Source organism: Girardinichthys multiradiatus, chromosome 23 (assembly GCF_021462225.1).
Source record: "Girardinichthys multiradiatus isolate DD_20200921_A chromosome 23, DD_fGirMul_XY1, whole genome shotgun sequence".
NCBI classification, from domain to species: Eukaryota; Metazoa; Chordata; class Actinopteri; order Cyprinodontiformes; family Goodeidae; genus Girardinichthys; species Girardinichthys multiradiatus.
The window spans coordinates 1130880-1148567 of record NC_061815.1 but is presented as its reverse complement, the minus strand read 5'-3'; the positions used below and the strand labels follow the sequence as shown (position 1 = coordinate 1148567).

Here is a 17688-nt window from a genome sequence, read left to right as displayed (position 1 = left end):
GCTCTCTTAACATATCAGTCTGAGTGCTGAGAGCTCTAAAGATCCCTTCAGACATCCCAGGCAGCGTTGGAGTGCTTTGAACAGCTGCCGATGTTTTACAAATCTTTCGATAAGCCAGGTTACCGCCAACTCCAAAAAGCAGAAATCCTGTTATCAGAAATCCAATTATGTACAAATCTTCCACGTCCTCGACTGACATTGTTGTCAGGCACACAATCTTCCACTGCTGCCAGGAATCCATTGCGTATACGGAGAAGAACGTCCCGCCTGGACAAAAGGGTTCCCCTTTACCCTGTCTTCCCGTCGAGAAAATTTGATCGATTGCGTTGAGAGATCAGCTGACCAAATCCATAATGAACAAATTAGGAGGATATGCGAAAAGAGGCTCTAAGAAAAACATAGACAAAAAGCTGAAGCAGGGAAAAAAATGGGGGAGGATCAAGGAGAGAGTGGAAAAGCGTCTGACCCCACCAAGAGCAGAAGAGAAATCTCTTAACAAATGTCGGTTAAATTACTTTATGTCACCATTTTTGAAAATGAAGACTATTGTAAGTTTTATATTATCTATTATGTCCCTCTGAATAATGTTTATTTAACCAACACTATTTATTTTGTTCTGTATGTTTTAGGTCTGTTTCCAAAGGAGTTCAGAACCATACTGGAGCACTTTAGGCTGTATTTGTTTGTCCAAGCAGCACATGCTCACTGGGACTCTGGTTAGTACTGCTCACACAATCTGATTCTGCCAACTATTCATTTTCAATTCAATTCAGTTTTATTTATATAGTGCCAATTCACAACACATGTTGTCTCAAGGCACTTCACAACAGTCAGGTACATACATTCCAATTAGTCCTAACCATTGAACAGTGCAGTCACAGTTAGTTATTTATTCAAATTGGATAAAAAGGTTTTCTGTCTAAGGAAACCCAGCAGATTGCATTCACTCCTCCTGGATGAGCATGTAGAGACAGTGGACAGTCACTGGCGTTGACTTTGCAGCAATCCCTCATACTGAGCATGCATGTAGCGACAGTGGAGAGGAAAAACTCCCTTTTAACAGGAAGAAACTTCCAGCAGAACCAGAACCAGAACCAGGGTCAGTGTGAGCGGCCATCTGCCACGACCGACCGGGGGTATGAGAGAACAGAGCAGAGATACAAAGAGAACAAAGAAACACTGATCCAGGAGTACTTTCTATGGGAAGGAATAGTAAATGTTGATGGATGTAGCTCCTTTAGTTGTTTCACTTAGAAAGACAGAACAGATAAACTTTGAGCCAGTTTTCAAGGTTAGAGTCTGAAAGAGAGCACATATAATTAGTTACAGTAAAGCTCAGTCAATCGCCATGTCTAGGAGAGAGAAAGGGTTAAACACTAAAAGACAGGGCCATGTGGATCATCGGTAGAGGGTGAGCATTAAGTTGTTGCCAGCAGAAGCTCGGACGATGCACCTCTCCAGAAAGGTGTCACAGGTAGACACAGGCCAGGTGTAGCTTCTAGGAAGAGAAAAGAGAGAACAAAGTTAAAAGCTGAAATAACAGCAAATAATGCAAAATTGGAGAGTAGTGTGAGAATGTAGCGAAGAGGGTGAAAGTGGTCATTATGTCCTCCAGCAGCCTAAGCCTATAGCAGCATAACTACCCAGATAGTTTCAGTTCAGATTATTTGGTTAAACGGCGCTTATTTACAACAAAGTCGTCTCAAGGCACCCCACAAAGGGTCCCAGTGATGGTCATTGTTATACTAAAAACCACAAGGATTGGGATACCTCTCTCTGTCAGACTTATTATAACCATTGGAAAAGAGAAGGGGTCATACGGGTAGCGGAAATGGAGGGTGTGTTTGCACCTCAACAATAACTGAGCTGGTTTAGGCTAAACCTGACTCCCCCTTACTCCATCCAACAGGGAGGGAGGAAGGAACATTTGGACCAATCAGATCTCTGATGTATGATGGAGCTAGATCATTAAGGGCTTCACATGTGAGGAGGAGAATTTTGAATTCTATTCTGGATTTAACAGGGAGCCAATGAAGGGAAGCTAAAATAGGAAAAATATGATCTCTCTTTTTAATTTTCATCAGAATGCTTGCTGCAGCATTTTGAATCAGCTGAAGGCTTTTAACTGCATTTTGTGGACATCCTGATAGTAAAGAATTACAATAGTCCAGCCTTGAAGTAACAAATGCATGGACTAGTTTTTCAGCGTCACTCCTGGACAGGATATTTCTAATTTTGGCAATATTCCGGAGATGAAAGAAGGAAATCCTAGAAACCTGTTTAATGTGGGATTTAAATGACATGTCCTGGTCAAAAGTAACACCAAGGTTTTTTACTTTATTACTGGAGGTCAATTTAATGCCATCCAAGTTAAGTGATTGACTAAGCAGTTTCTTTTTAAAGACTCCGGTCCAAAGACGACAACTTCTGTCTTGTCTGAATTTAGAAGCAAAAAATTTAAAGTCATCCAAGTTTTTATGTCTTTAAGACATGCTTGTAGTCTATCTAACTGGTTGGGTTCATCAGAATTTATGGATAAGTAAAGCTGAGTATCATCAGCGTAACAGTGAATATTTATCCTATGCTGCCTGATCATTTGACCTATTGGAAGCATATATATAGTAAAGAGAATTGGCCCAAGTACTGAACCCTGTGGTTCTCCACAATTAACCCTGGAGTTTAAAGATGATTTATCATTTACATGAACAAACTGGAATCAGTCAGACAGATAAGATTTAAACCAGCATAGCACTGTTCCCCTGATACCTACAGCATATTCCAGCCTTTCTAAGAGAATATTATGATCGACTATATCAAATGCAGCACTGAGATCTAACAGAACCAGAACAGACACAAGTCCATTATCTGAAGCCATAAGAATATCATTAGTGACTTTCAGCAGAGCTGTTTCAATGCTATGATGAGCTCTGAAACCTGACTGAAACTCTTCAAACAGGTCTTTGTTGTGGAAATGCTCACACATTTGATTAGCAAGTATTTTCTCAAGAATTTTAGATAAGAATGGAAGATTGGATATAGGTCTGTACTTTTTCAAGTCATCTCGATCAAGCGAAGGTTTCTTAAGTAAAGGTTTAATTACAGCTAACTTAAAAGCTTGTGGTACATATCCATTTACTAAGGATAGATGAATCATATCTAAAATGGGGCTGGTAATCAGAGAGAACACTTCCTTAAATAATTTGGTCGGGATTGGGTCTAACATACAAGTTGAAGGTTTAGATGAAGCTAATATTTCTGATAACTCAAGAAGCTCCACAGGATCAAAACAGTCCAAACACAAATCAGGTTCTACAGTTACTTCCAATGTTGTCTCACTTGCTGAGGATGAAGTAATAATCTTAGGGAGTATGTCAAAGATTTTAGTTTTTAATAGAATCAATTTTATTTAAGAAGAATCCCATAAGGTCATGACTGCTGAGAGCTAAGGGAATGGATGTCTCAACTGAGCTATGACTCTGTGTAAGTTTAGCAACTCAACTAAAGAGAAACCTAAGATTATTCTTGTTCTCTTCTATTAATGATGAGAAATAAGCTGTTCTGGCTTAGCGAAGTGTCTTTTTATACCACAGTAGGCTATTTTTCCAGATTAAGTAGGAATCCTCTAGGTGTGTATAGAGCCATTTTCTCTCCAATTTTCTAACATTGTGCTTTAAAGTACGCAGATCTAAATTAAACCAAGGAGCCTGCCTCCTATGAATGATTACCTTCTTTTTCAATGGGGCTGCATTGTCTAATGCATCACGCAATGATGAAGAAACACTATGAACAAAAGAATCAATTTGTGAAGGGGCAGAAACAGAATTATTGCCCTCCACTGTGCTTTTCATTGATAACGAGGAAATTAAAAGTGGAACAGATTCTTTAAAGGTTGTTACAGCATTGTCTGATAATAATCTACTATAATGAAATTTTCTTTCAGGTGTGGAGTACTCGGTTAAATTAAACTCAAAGATTATTAAGAAATGGTCAGACAGGACAGGGTTATGAGAAAATATTGTTATGTTTTTACACTCATTGCCATATGTCAGCACAAGGTCCAGAGAATGAAGACAAAGGTGGGTAGGTTTGTTAATGTTTTGATCAAAGCCAATTGAGTCTAAGATAGCATTAAACGCTATATTTAGGCTATCACTTTCAGTGTCATCATGCATGTTAAAATCCCCCACTATAATAACTTTATCTGTATTTAACACTAAATCAGATAAAAGGTCTGAAAACTGATCTAAAAATTGAGAATAAGGGCCTGGTGGACGGTACAAAACAACAAACAGAAGTGGTTTTAGTGCTTTGCAATTTGGATGAGGAAAACTAAGGATTAAATATTCAAAAAGTTGTAGCTATTAATTGGTCTGGGACTAATCAATAAATCGGAATGAAAGATGGTTGCTACTCCTCCTCGCCCAGTATTTCGAGGAATGTGAAAATTTAAATAATTAATAGGAGTTGACTCATTTATAGTAACATAATCCTCTTGCTGTAGCCAGGTTTCTTTGAGGCAAAATAAATCAATCTGGTTGTCACAAATCAGGTCACTAGCTAGCAATGTCTTTGAAGAGAGAGATCTTATGTTCAGTAAGCCACATTTAATTGTTTTATTTTTCTTTTCGGTCTGAGTTGTGTTTATTTTTATGAGATTTTCCTGATTTCCTCCTTTTAGATTATTTTTTAAAACTAGTTAGTTTTTTAAAACTAGTTAATTAGCATTTTCATACAGCAACTACAAAGTGCTTTACATAAATCAGTGTACATGGGGAGAAACCAAATGAGGCTCCTTCCATTGATGTACTGTATATATCACTGGATTGGACATCACATGTATGCTGCTTGACACACATGCTCCATTGCTTTGCATTGGGTCAGGATGGCTGCAGAAGCAGTGTCAGATGTACGCAAAACTGGTTCTATTTTAAGGCAAAGTTGTAGGAGTAGAATGACAAATTGCTTTGATCGTTTGACTTAATTTGCAAAGAATTCTAGAAAAATAACCGATGTACACAGGTATGCCATGAAAAATAGTACAGTCTTTAAAATACTAAAAACATTTTATCTGGTTAAATTAGGATTAAATAAAATAATATAATACAAGGATTTCAATATTTATATACAGTAACTAATTAGTGGAGTTTATGAAGAGTACAATCTGAATTCATGGCAATTTTAGAATTAAACAAATATTTTTTCCAGATTCTGTTTGTTCACCATATTCTAAAACTTGCAATTTCCTTCGTAAAAACGTAACATTTGTTTTTTTACATTGTTTCTGCTCCCTTAGGTTGCTCAAAGTGGAACTAACCTCCTCATTAAGCTACTTCTGCTGGATGGGCTATGCTAGCGTTTTCACTTTTCACCACTAGTGTTTATGTCTAACCAGCTCCCTTATGAACAAATATTAATTTACAGCACTTAGCTGCATCAGGGGCCAGTGCTTTCTTATTTTGTATCCTCTCCTGCTGTACTCTACTCTTTTCTCTGGCTGTCTCTGTGTGTCTCTGCACAGCTGTGACAGAAAGTCTCAGAAAAAGAAAGGAGGGGGTGAGGGGGTGTCTGTCTTCAGTCTGGAAGCTTCAGTAAGGCAGATACCCAAGTGAACTACACAAACAGCATGGATGGTTTATTTTTTTTTTAAATCAAGCATGATCAGAATTTAGCCTTTGGACCTGCTCCAGGAATTGCAGAGCGATCCAGGCCAGTGGTCAGACTACCACTCCTGACCCTAGGTGACAGGAGTCACATGAACCCTCTTTTAATACATCAGTTCATAAATTCCAGAATCAAGGCCAGAAACCAACAAACTGTGACGCAATAATAACATCTATGCTGCTTGAGGTGTTAAAAACAAATGGACAGCATGGCGATCTTTATGGCACAGTAGGCATACCTGTCATCACTAAAATGCACAGTTCCAACATGGCTTACAGATTTCTGTTTAAGGTGCGTATGTATTGCTATGTGTCATAACATTATTCTGCTGGGGGACTTCAACGCCCACGTGGGGAACGACAGTGACACCTGGAGAGGCGTGATCGGGAGGAATGGCCTCCCCGATCTGAATCCGAGTGGTGTTTTGTTATTGGACTTCTGTGCTAGTCACGGATTGTCCATAACGAACACCATGTTCAAACATAAGGGTGTCCATCAGTGCACTTGGCACCAGGACACCCTAGGCAGGAGGTCGATGATCGACTTTGTTGTCGTATCATCAGACCTTCGGCCGCATGTTTTGGACACTCGGGTGAAGAGAGGGGCTGAGCTGTCCACTGATCATCACCTGGTGGTGAGTTGGATCCGCTGGAGGAGGAGAAAGCCAGACAGACTTGGCAGGCCCAAGCGCATAGTGAGGGTCTGCTGGGAACGCCTGGCGGAGCCCTCGGCCAGGGATGTATTCAACTCCCACCTCCGGGAGAGCTTCGACCAGATCCCGGGGGATGTTGGAGACATAGAGTCCGAGTGGACCATGTTCTCTGCATCTATTGTCGATGCTGCCGCCCATAGCTGCGGCCGTAAGGTCTGCGGTGCCTGTCGTGGCGGCAATCCCAGAACCCGGTGGTGGACACCGGCAGTAAGGGATGCTGTTAAGCTGAAGAAGGAGTCCTATCGGCTGTGGTTGGCTTGTGGGACTCCTGAGGCGGCTGACGGGTACCGTGAGGCCAAGCGTGCTGCGGCCCGGGCTGTGGCAGAGGCAAAAACGCGGGCCTGGGAAGAGTTCGGTGAGGCCATGGAGAAGGACTACCGGTTGGCCTCGAAGCGATTCTGGCAAACTGTCCGGCGCCTCAGGAGGGGGAAGCAGTGCTTTGCCAACACTGTTTATAGTGGGGGCGGGAGACTGCTGACCTCGACTGAGGACATTATCGGGCGGTGGAAGGAGTACTTCGAGGATCTCCTCAATCCTGCCATCACGCATTCCGTGGTGGAAACAGAGGCTGGGGACTCGGGGTTGGACTCTTTCATCACCCAGGCTGAAGTCACCGAGGTGGTTAAAAAGCTCCGCGGTGGCAAGGCTTCGGGGGTGGATGAGATCCGCCCTGAGTACCTCAAGTGTCTGGATGTTGTAGGGCTGTCATGGTTGACACGCCTCTTCAACATTGCGTGGCGGTCGGGGACAGTGCCTCTGGACTGGCAGACTGGGGTGGTGGTCCCCCTTTATAAGAAGGGGGACCGGAGGGTGTGTTCCAACTACAGGGGGATCACACTCCTCAGCCTCCCTGGTAAGGCCTATGCCAGGGTATTGGAGAGGAGAGTCCGACCGATAGTCGAACCTCGGCTTCAGGAGGAACAGTGTGGTTTTCGTCCCAGCCGTGGAACACTGGACCAGCTCTATACCCTCTACAGGGTGCTCGAGGGTTCATGGGAGTTTGCCCAACCGGTTCACATGTGTTTTGTGGACCCGGAGAAGGCATTCGACTGTGTCCCTCGTGATGCCCTGTGGGGGGTGCTCCAGGAGTATGGAATCGGGGGCCCTTTATTAGGGGCCATCCGGTCCCTGTACGAGCGGAGCAGGAGTTTTGTCCGCATTGCACATTGGGAAGACAGGGTACATAAAGACGGATGAAAATTAGAAGCATAGGTATGGTGGCGCCTTTTTGCCGCAAACGCGCAGCAAAAAGGCGCCACAAAAGGCAAAAACGTGCTGCAAACACATGAATGATGCAAACTCCAAAAAACACAAACACAAAAACACAATGCAATACAAAAAGCTGCAAAAAAGTGCTGCAAATAGCAAAACAACAGCATATTTAAAGAAGCTGCAAACTCGCTCCACAAATGGAAGTGCACCAGACCGCTAGGGGGTGTTGACCACTATATCAGACCAAAAGCTTAGTAAAGACATTAATGGGATGCCCAGTTAGTTTCTTCCTTCATGTCATCTTTAAACAAGTGGTTGTAATATTTTACAATATTATAGAACAGCAGTATATTTGGGTCGACTCCCCCTAGTAAGGTAAGGTAAGGTACGTTTATTTATATAGCGCTTTTCAGTAACGAGACACTCAAAGCGCTGTACATACAATTACAATACAATCACAAAGAAAATAAACACAGATACAGACACAGAAAAACAAATCAATTGATACTACAATCCTTTTAAGAAATCTAAAAATCTATGAATCCTTCTGAGAAATCTAAAAATCTCTGGCCAACATTACAATGATACAGATAACAATAATAATCCTTTGGGTTTTACTAGTAAGAGCTGGTTCTAAACCAATCTTTCTAAAGAGGTAATTATATCATTAAGTCCTCTATGTAGGGGAAAGCATCTTGTGCTAAGAGAGAATGATCCTTGGGTTCGCTGGTATAATGCAGTTGTAGTCCAATAATAACAGTCATTTGCATCCATTGAAATTTAACTAAGCAATCACTGAGTTCTGACTAAGGAAGCTGAGTCACTGGTGTAAAAACAGCTTTTGTTCAAATTTTTAAGAAACTAGTTTTATTTTCCTTTCACTGGCAAATCTAAAAATATATGAAAAGGAGAAGAAATGAAGAAATGAAATCCACATTTAGGTAAAACTAAGGAGCATAGGAAAGCAACACACATAAGCAAAGATTTTGCAGGGGCATGGTGGACTCGTGAAGGTGCCAATATTTAAGTATGATCATGTGTGCAAAGAATTTGACTGTCAACACTGACAAAGGCGCCATTATCCTTGAAAAAGAGATGGAAGTTTTATCAAACGGCCATACAATTCAGTTCACAGATGAGGGGGGTTGCTGGGGCAGAGCGTCATATTTACAGAACATCCAGGAGAAACGTTTGGATAAGAAGCCTGTGAAGGCCATCTCGGGGCACCTGAATTAGACAAACAATAAATGTTTTGGTACAGGCTGGCTGTGATTTTCCACCTGCCTTCAAAGTCTTACTGGCATTCTCAATTTCAAATCCAAATAGCCAAATGTCTGGTACTTTCAGTAGATCCTGAGCAAACAACTTTCTCCAAGATTAAATCATATCACCTTTGAGTCCGGGAGTGGTCTGGTGCACTTCCGTTTTGTGGAGCGAGTTTGCAGCTTTTTTGTCTTGCTGTTGTTTTCGGATTTGCAGCATTTTTCCTTTTGCTTCTATCTATTTTCTGTGATTGCAGCATTTTTCCTTTGCAGTGTTTTTCTGCTGGATTGGTTTTTCATGTTTGCGTGTTTTGGAGTTTTTGCAGTGCTGACAGCCATTGTATATAGGCGCCTGAACAGAGCAGCAAGGGAAGCAGTTGCTCGTCCATTTTTAAGTGGCGTAAAATTATATTTCTGTTCTCTCATGTTTTATAATCAAAAAAATCTGATCTCACCCTTCATTATGAAAAAAATCACATAGTCTCAGGTAATGCTATTTGGAGTTATAGATGTACTGTGGAGGACCGATCTTGCCATCAATACAGAAATAAATAAATGACATACTGGGCCAAAAAGTAGCTAGAAATATAAATTAGTGTGCCATTAAATGCAACAAAATTGTGATAAGATCAAGTACTTTGATACAAGGAATTAAAACTGGTAGTAACAAACAGAATAGCTTTTTTCGCGGATGATGTCTCATTTCTTTAACAATTAAATACCTCCTTGCCAGCTCTCTTAGATTTAATAAAGCAGTTCTTTCTTTTTTACTTTATAATTCTTTCTTTACTTTATAATCTTTCTGATTATAAAGTAAACACTATGAAATCATCACTCATGCTATTTAAGGCAGAGGACAGTCAAAGTATAAGACAAAGTTTAAATACTTTTAAAATTACTTCTGGGATTACATAATCAGGTATTAAAATAGTACCACAACTAGAAAATGTTGTATTAACAAATATGAGACATTGGTAGAAGCAACCTCAAAAGAATTAGAATGATTGTCATCTTTCCCAATATCACTTATTGGAAGAATAAATATTATAAAGATTAATGTATTACCTAAACTTGTGTATATATTTCAAAACATTCCCTTGGTGCCACCTCCAGGAATGTTTATTAAAATGATAAACTACATATACTACAATATATACAATATGAGACAAATAATCCTATAGTTCGAAATATGATAGATATTTGGTTTGTGGTAAAAAAGTGGATGAATATAAACGATAATACTTCTCAGTTTAGCCCTGTTTGGGGAAATACTTCATTTAAACTAGGAAATATGGATGCAGGATTCCAGATCTGGGCAAAAAAGGGTTTATGTAAAACAGACGATCTTTTCAATTAGGGGAAAATTATGTCTTTTGAAGAAATTGTTTCAAAATTTGATATACCAAGAAATCAAGAAAAGAAGACCAAGAAAAATATTTTTTACAAATAAGAAGAGTAGGAAATCGTATGCCTTAAAGTGCAAAAACAATCAATAAATACTAGCGCAAAATTACTTCAATACAATTGGTTAATGCAAACATATGCAACTCTGGTGAGGTTGAATAAATATAATAATAAAATACCTGATACTTGCTTCAAATGTAGAGTTGCTAGAGGAAAATTTTTCCACTGTGTTTGGGAATACGATTTCTGGAAGAAAGTGATGAATAAAATCAAAAAACGTCTGTCTATAAACATGCCCTTTGATGCAACAATGATATTATTACACCTGTACCCTAAAAAGTCTCAGTTGAGTTTTCATCAAATTAAGTTTATAGATTGTGCAGTGCTGCAGGCCAAAAGGTTGATAGCTTGTAACTTTTTTTTTTTACTTTTAAATAAAAGGGGTAAGAAAAATAAAACAGAAAAAAATCCACTTGTATTAAATAAATAAAGGAAAAATATAGAGTTCAAGAAAAAAATATCAATGAAAGAAATATTTGAAAATTAGCAATTTAAATAAAAATAGTGGATTAAAATAGAAATATATATATTTATATCTCATTAATTGATCAATAATTTAATAAATATCTTTTGTTGCATTTAATGGCACACTAATTTATATTTCTAGTTACCTTTTGGACCAGTAATTATTTTGTTGAGACATTTATTTAACATTTAATTTTCCTTCGGGATTAATAAAGTATTTTTGAATTTGAATTTATTTATGTATTTATTCTTAATTATGGCAGGATCGGTCCTCCATACCGCGACCCACTATGGAATAAGCGGTAGAAAATGACTGACTGACTGACGGTCCTCCATAGTTGTCTAGCTAAGTCAAGCTGGTAGGAGATGACTATTTTTAAATTTGCTGGCCCATTTATCAACATAAAGAAGCATGTATGATTAGAAGGATGGGTAGGGAGAGTAGATCTACAGAGGTATTGTTAAACTGAAGTTTTGCGGCATGATGAACCCAAAGAAAGTTGACATATTGATTAGATGTATGTAAGCCCTGCTATGACAATGTGTTGCTTTGTTGTGTGTTTTTAGTGGTGTGCAATGGTTTGGGTTCAGCACTAAAGGATAAATGTCTCAGAAGTGAGAGCAACAGCTTTGCAGCAGCATCTTCAATCCAGGAGGGAAGTCTAATGATGTCACAGACGATGGAACACTTACTCCAGCTCCTCTCACCCCTGCTGTCGTCTCTGTGGTGTTGTCAGTCAAACAGCTCAGTGTCCGGTAAAAAAAATCAAGAAGGAAAGAGGTTGCTCCTCTGCATGTCCACAAACGTTATTGTTTTATTTACTGGATGTGTTTTTTCTCTGAAGTTTTATATTATAGATGTTCTCACTTTACCGTGGGATGAGTAAATAGAAACATTATATAAAAATTTTGTTTATTGGTCTGAAAGGATGAACTTTCACTTATCTGTAAAACAGAATGTTTTTTGACTTTTGAAGATTTTTGGTAATTATACCAATATTGGTAATTTACGGCCTATGTTTTTTTTTTTTTTTTTCCTTTTTAGAATTTTTTGTTTTAAGTTTTCTACTTTTTTCTTCTTGCCAATCTTGACTATTTTGTATAGAGCCTTCTTAGGAAAAATTATTTTTCCTGGCCAGGTTAAACTAATCCAAGGCAACTTAAAATGCAGACTCTTAAGGTGTATTTCTCCTTCTCCCTCCAGAATGTTTTGGCCTCCTTCTGCCCAGTGGTGTACTGCAGAGACGGACTCTTGGTTTGCTGTTAGCTTCAGTCCAAATCTCTACAGTCTGGGTCATGTCAAAAGCATACCAGTTCCTTTCCTCATGGAGTCCAAATAAGTTCCTGCTCATCACACAGGGAGATTTCAGAGTAAGTTGCTCACTGATGGCAAAAATTTTGTTGTCGCAGTCATTGGACTCTTAAAAGAATTTTGTTGCACCTTTTAACAGACGTGTAGTTCACTAACAAGAATTTGCACCACTTTTAGCATATTTTATCAAATATTACACATGGTATCAAATCCATTTTGTCGCTGGCATCTTTATCTTCCTGAGTTGTATATGGCTAACACATCTGAGTACCAAAAGTGGTGCACACTCATAATTTTAACTATAAAAGGCTCCACCAAAATTCACTTACTACAAGTACATTACCAGCAACAATTCCCCAAATGCCTTTTGCACAAATACTTTTAGTTTTACAGCAACTTAAACACATGCGATGAAATGTAAAAATCCCTCAGACATGGCTGACTCTGTAAACAAAACTGTACAAAAGCACCTCTCTTTTTGACACCCCCCAGGTTGCTGCACACACTCCCCGCAGCTAGCTTGCCATCTGCTCTGTTAGCTCCTAGTGTTGTGTTATTTATGGATAATTGGTCACTAATTATGTCCAATAAATACCTGTTTGGAAGTTTTGGACAACATTTAGCAGACCAGTGGCATGAAAATGGAATATTCTTCAGACAGACAGCTGCTTCGAGTAGAATGAGGAGGATGATGATGAAGGTTAGCTTCTCTATAGAAACTATACACGTGTGTGTGTGTATATATATATATATATATATATATATATATATATATATATATATATATATTCTGTTTAAATAGCTTTTTTTTTTTTTTTTAAAAAAAGGCTATATTAAGATTTAAGCAAGTCACTAGTAAGTAACATTGAGGTTCACCTATCTTCCGGTTAACAGGTCCAGGAGGGAAACCCAGTAGTGCACTATCCAGTTTATTCTAGGGGATTAAAGAGATATCTGATTTTCTAGGTCATCCTCAGGGTCTTCTCCCTGAGGGACATATCTGGAAAACCTTCAAAGAGGCATCATCATTAGATGATGCTGAGGAGCTGCAGCTTTACTTCAGTCCCAGCCCCCAGGTTTTTTTGCTTTAAAAACTTGTCAGTGGTGTAGAGTTTATGTTATAATATGGTATTTTGTTAAGGTGTTCTTTTTACTTTCTACATTTAGCTTTATTTTTAGCAAGTGCTTCTGATATCCAGTGTTTATTATAAATCTAGAATCGAACCATGTACCAAAACCACCCTTTAAGTGCTCACTGGACAGTCTATGTTTGTGAATTAAATTAAATTCAATTCAAAAATACTTTATTAATCCCAAAGGTAAATTAAATGTAGTTGTAGCTCATATTATGAAGGTTTCTTCAAAGAGCCGTTGTAGATGCTGATGGCTGTGGGCAGGAAGGATCTCCTGTAGCGCTCCGTCTTACAGCAGATCTGAAGAAGCCTCTGACTGAAGACACTCTGTTGTTGTAGGACAGTCTCATGTAGAGGATGCTCAGGGTTCTCCATAATGTTCTTCATTTTATGAAGAATCAATTTTTCCACAATGATCTCCAGAGGTTCCAGAGGAGTCCCCAGAACAGAACCAGCCTTCTTTATCAGCTTGTTGAGCTTTTTTAAGTCCCTGACTCTGATGCTGCTTCCCCAGCAGATGATTGCAGAAGAGATCACACTCTACACAACAGACTTATAGAAGATATGCAGCATCTTGCTGCATTTTGATTTTGATTTATTTTTTTTGGATTTGCCAGAAAAAAGTGTCAGAAACTTCCAGATTTCCACTGTCATCCAGTATGTGTAACAACACATGTAGTTTGGGTCAGCACTGCTTTGTGTCTCTCCAGGGGAATAATGCCTAACCACCACATGCCTGAGAATATTTTCAGTAGAAAATTTCATGCCAAGCAGTGCATGCATAAACAGTAACTACTTAAAAAATTTTTTGAATCAGAATCAGAATCAGCTTTATTGCCAAGTTCGTACATACAAACAAGGAATATGACTCCGGTACACTTTGCTCTTTGGTTTTGTTTTTGTATTACAGAATATACAAATTTACAATTTACAATGTACAATATACACATATATAATAAAAAGGTGCATTTGCAACATCTGTATGCTGTTGTTTTGTTCTCTATTAAATGTTCATCAGAGAAACAGCCTGGGGGAAGAAACTGTCTTTGTGGCGGCTGGTTTTAGTGGACAGTGCTCTGTAGCGGCGGCCTGAAGGTAAAACTCTAAACAGTTTATGTGCAGGGTGTGTGGGGTCTGCAGAGATTTTAGCAGCTCTTTTCTTGACCCTAGACCTGTATAAGTCCTGGATGGAGGGAAGGTCAGCCCTGATTATTCTCTCTGCAGTCCTGATTATTCGTTGCAGTCTGGACCTGTCCTGTTTGGTGGATGATCCAAACCACACTGAGATGGATGAAGACAGGATAGACTGAATGATGGCAGTGTAGAAGATGACCAGCAGCTCCTGTGGAAGGTTGAACTTCTTGAGTTGCCTCAGGAAGTACAGTCTCTGCTGGGCCTTCTTTAGAACAGTGTCTATGTCTGAAGACCATCTCAGGTCCTCAGAGATGGTGGTTCCTAAGAACCTGAAGTGGTCCACGGCCGATACAGTGTTGTTGAGGATGGTGAGGGGGGTGTATGGGGGTGGTGTTCTCCGAAGGTCCACCACCATTTCCACAGTCTTGAGTGGGATCAGACTGTTTGCACCTATTAAACCTCTTTTGTATTCTTGTATCGGATTGTACTGTATTGCACCGACTACGCCAAAACAAATTCCTTGTATGTCCAAAAACGTACTTGGCAATAAAGCTTTTCTGATTCTGATTCTGATTCTGATTGTTGTTTTGTTGTTGACATATGCTACCCTGTCTTTCTCGTCCGGGGTTAGTTGGGGCAGTAAAGTTAATATCACATTCTAACCTTCATCTGGAGTTTAAAATTGATATCATAAAGACACATGCATTTCATCAATTCTTTGGACATGGATCAGCAATGTATGTAGTGTATATTGTGATTAAGCAGTGTGTAATTGCTGTTATTTTCTCTTTGTAGATGCTGATGGAGTCTGTGCATAAGACAATTCATCAGACAAAGTCCCTACTAATGAATTTAGACTCTGACCATCATTCCACTCTGCAGAACCACAATCAGCATCTACTGAGGCACCAACTTGAAGCTCTTGATGGGGCTGCATGTGAACTGCAGGTGAATTCTATGTAGAAAATGTTGATTGATTAATTGATTGATTTCCTTCCCCTATGCGTGTGAGTGGATTTGAGCTTTCTAAAAGGTTCCTTTTGTAACTGGGTGATTAGACCCTTTTTTGTACTGTTATGTAGCTGTAGTTCAATAAATGCAGTAGTTTATATTGAAATTATAATTGACATGTTTATCTTTGATTTTAGCAAATCACCTTGTTTTTTAACATTTTACCCATCAGAGTCACTTGATAAAAATAAAAAAGGGACCTTTTACAACATTTTTTAACAAACAAAATAAAGGTGCCAAAGATCACAGTTTTAAAGAGGCTGCATTTATTCTAGGAAACTCCATTCCATATTTAAAAATTTCAGGAGTTAGATTTTTCAAGAGGTGGTCTACGTTTTTCTAAATTCCAAAAAAAGCAGTGAAATGGCCTGAAAACAGACTCTGAAAATAGGACTTTGATTTTAGCTTTGTAATTTTCCATTATTTGTGGAACATGCAGGTTAAAGGACTTGACTACTATTTAGGTTCAGTGGTAATACTTTGTATTCAAATACCTAGAATTTTATAAAAATGCAGGAAATAAATGTAGAACTTTATGTCTGAAAAGGTATGGAGTTGTTTAATGAGAAATGTGTAGGAACCTGGTGAAAAGGGGTTCATGTAAAGCAAATTATCTTGATGGTTTCTCAATATTCTGGTCTATCAGGCCTTCTTTTCTCTAGTCTTGAACAACTTTTCTATCGATTGCAAGCGGATGTCAGGGGAGATCATTGAACGCACCATGCCCTCTGCAGTACACTGGAGATTGAGCCAGAGGACAGGTAAAGATATGCTATGTCCATCAGTACAGCGCAGAGTAGGCATTATTGCATCCATTGCATATGTTTAGAACAAGTTGCTATTTGTGTTAGGGTATCATTGCACTTTGCTCATATGCTTTGTTCTATTGGCTCTGCATGAAACTCTGCATGAAACTCCCCTAATGCTACCATCAACAGTTGCTACAGGGTTTTGAGCTGGGGCACATTTCTTCATACAGGAGACTGGAAAACACTGCTCTTCCAGTCTTTTTTTGTCACGGTGCTGGAACCAACTGTTGGAATCAGTTTCATTTAAATGGCCAAGCTGAAAATATCCATGGTAACATTTAACCAGAAGAATTAGGCGCATGGAGAGCAGCCATCTGCTGAAGGAAGAGAGGAAGTAGATCCTTAGAATTCCTTCAGGAAACAGAAGCTGTTGCAAATATGATCTATCATAAACGCTGCTGTGTCATCCACTTTAATTCTTTCTGATCATCTCTATATTTGCTATGATGAGAATACCTTTCTTTGTTTCTTTAGTATTAGCTTGAAGAAAAGAAGTTCCCTTCCTTTAGTTAGTACATTATCTGAGAAGTTTCCAGTTTTAACTACACGGGACAACAATAGTAATCAACATCTTACTTTAGAAATCTCTAAAAACATTTGACAATGCATAGATAATGTGAATGTTTCTTATGCTGGCAGGTTTTCCCAGCAGTCCCAGTGAATATGCATCTTTGGCAGCTCAAAATGTGATTGGCCAGGTTCTAGAGGCTGTTGCTCCATTGTCAGAAGATGCTCGTGTTGAAGCACTAAGTGTCACGATGACAGCTTTCATGGAGGCATGGATGGAACACATCTTGAGGCAAAAGATCAAATTTAGGTTTGTTTTGAGTCATTTGCACTGGCACAACATATCACTGTTTACTGGTGCTATCTTCTGTACCTTTTGTTGGTTGAACCAGAGCTTCTCTGTGTGTTGCTGGTTTTTGAAATAAAATAAATATTACAATGAAAACAAAAATATAGTTAGAATATTTATGAGTCACCTGGATGTGTTTTGATAAATAACGAAAGAACACCCACCTCTCACCCAGGTGGGTGTGTGTCAGGGAAGAGCTTAGAAATGCAAAAAAAGAATGTAGCTAAATAATACAACAGAAGAAGAAATGAAGAGGCAGAGTCTGAACTTTAAGTCACAAATCTGGACAGACACGGGTTTTCAGGGTATTTACAGTCAGATATGTGAGCAATTTGGTTGACAACACATTTTCTATAAATATAACAACATCATTATAACTTAGTTACATAAGAAAAGAAAGCTGCTGTGATGTTAAATGCTAAGTGTAAATCTGTGTTTTAGTGAAAAACCATAGACATGTTGCACTTGCAGAAAGGAACAAAAAGACTTCCAGTATCCTGCTGGTAAATCAGGGTCTTATGGTGTGTTCCATTAACTTCGGAAGTCAGAACCGCGAAGACAGAATTGGCGTTCAAGCGATCCAGTTTCCTGCTTGTTTTTGTGCTAGCAACTGTAACAGCGGTCCCCCAACAATGACAATAAACTCTGTTCTATGCT

At 39.0% G+C, this 17688-nt stretch overlaps 1 protein-coding gene across 7 annotated transcripts in view; it reads left to right on the top strand.

The window, feature by feature from the left end:
* Positions 1-17688, top strand: part of ccdc142 (coiled-coil domain containing 142) — a 70768-nt gene that overhangs the window by 32613 nt on the left and 20467 nt on the right. For 5 of the 7 annotated variants that reach the window (XR_007036258.1, XM_047353006.1, XM_047353002.1 and 2 more), the window contains exons 9-14: positions 630-716; positions 11344-11532; positions 11981-12147; positions 15151-15303; positions 16013-16127; positions 16815-16992. Coding sequence is in view for 6 of the 7 variants with exons in the window: in XM_047353006.1 (XP_047208962.1) it covers positions 630-716; positions 11344-11532; positions 11981-12147; positions 15151-15303; positions 16013-16127; positions 16815-16992 (889 nt within the window). In the remaining variant the exon portion in view is untranslated. The remainder of the gene's footprint in view (positions 1-629; positions 717-11343; positions 11533-11980; positions 12148-15150; positions 15304-16012; positions 16128-16814; positions 16993-17688) is intronic. The other 2 variants (XM_047353004.1, XM_047353005.1) reach the window with 2 other exon arrangements.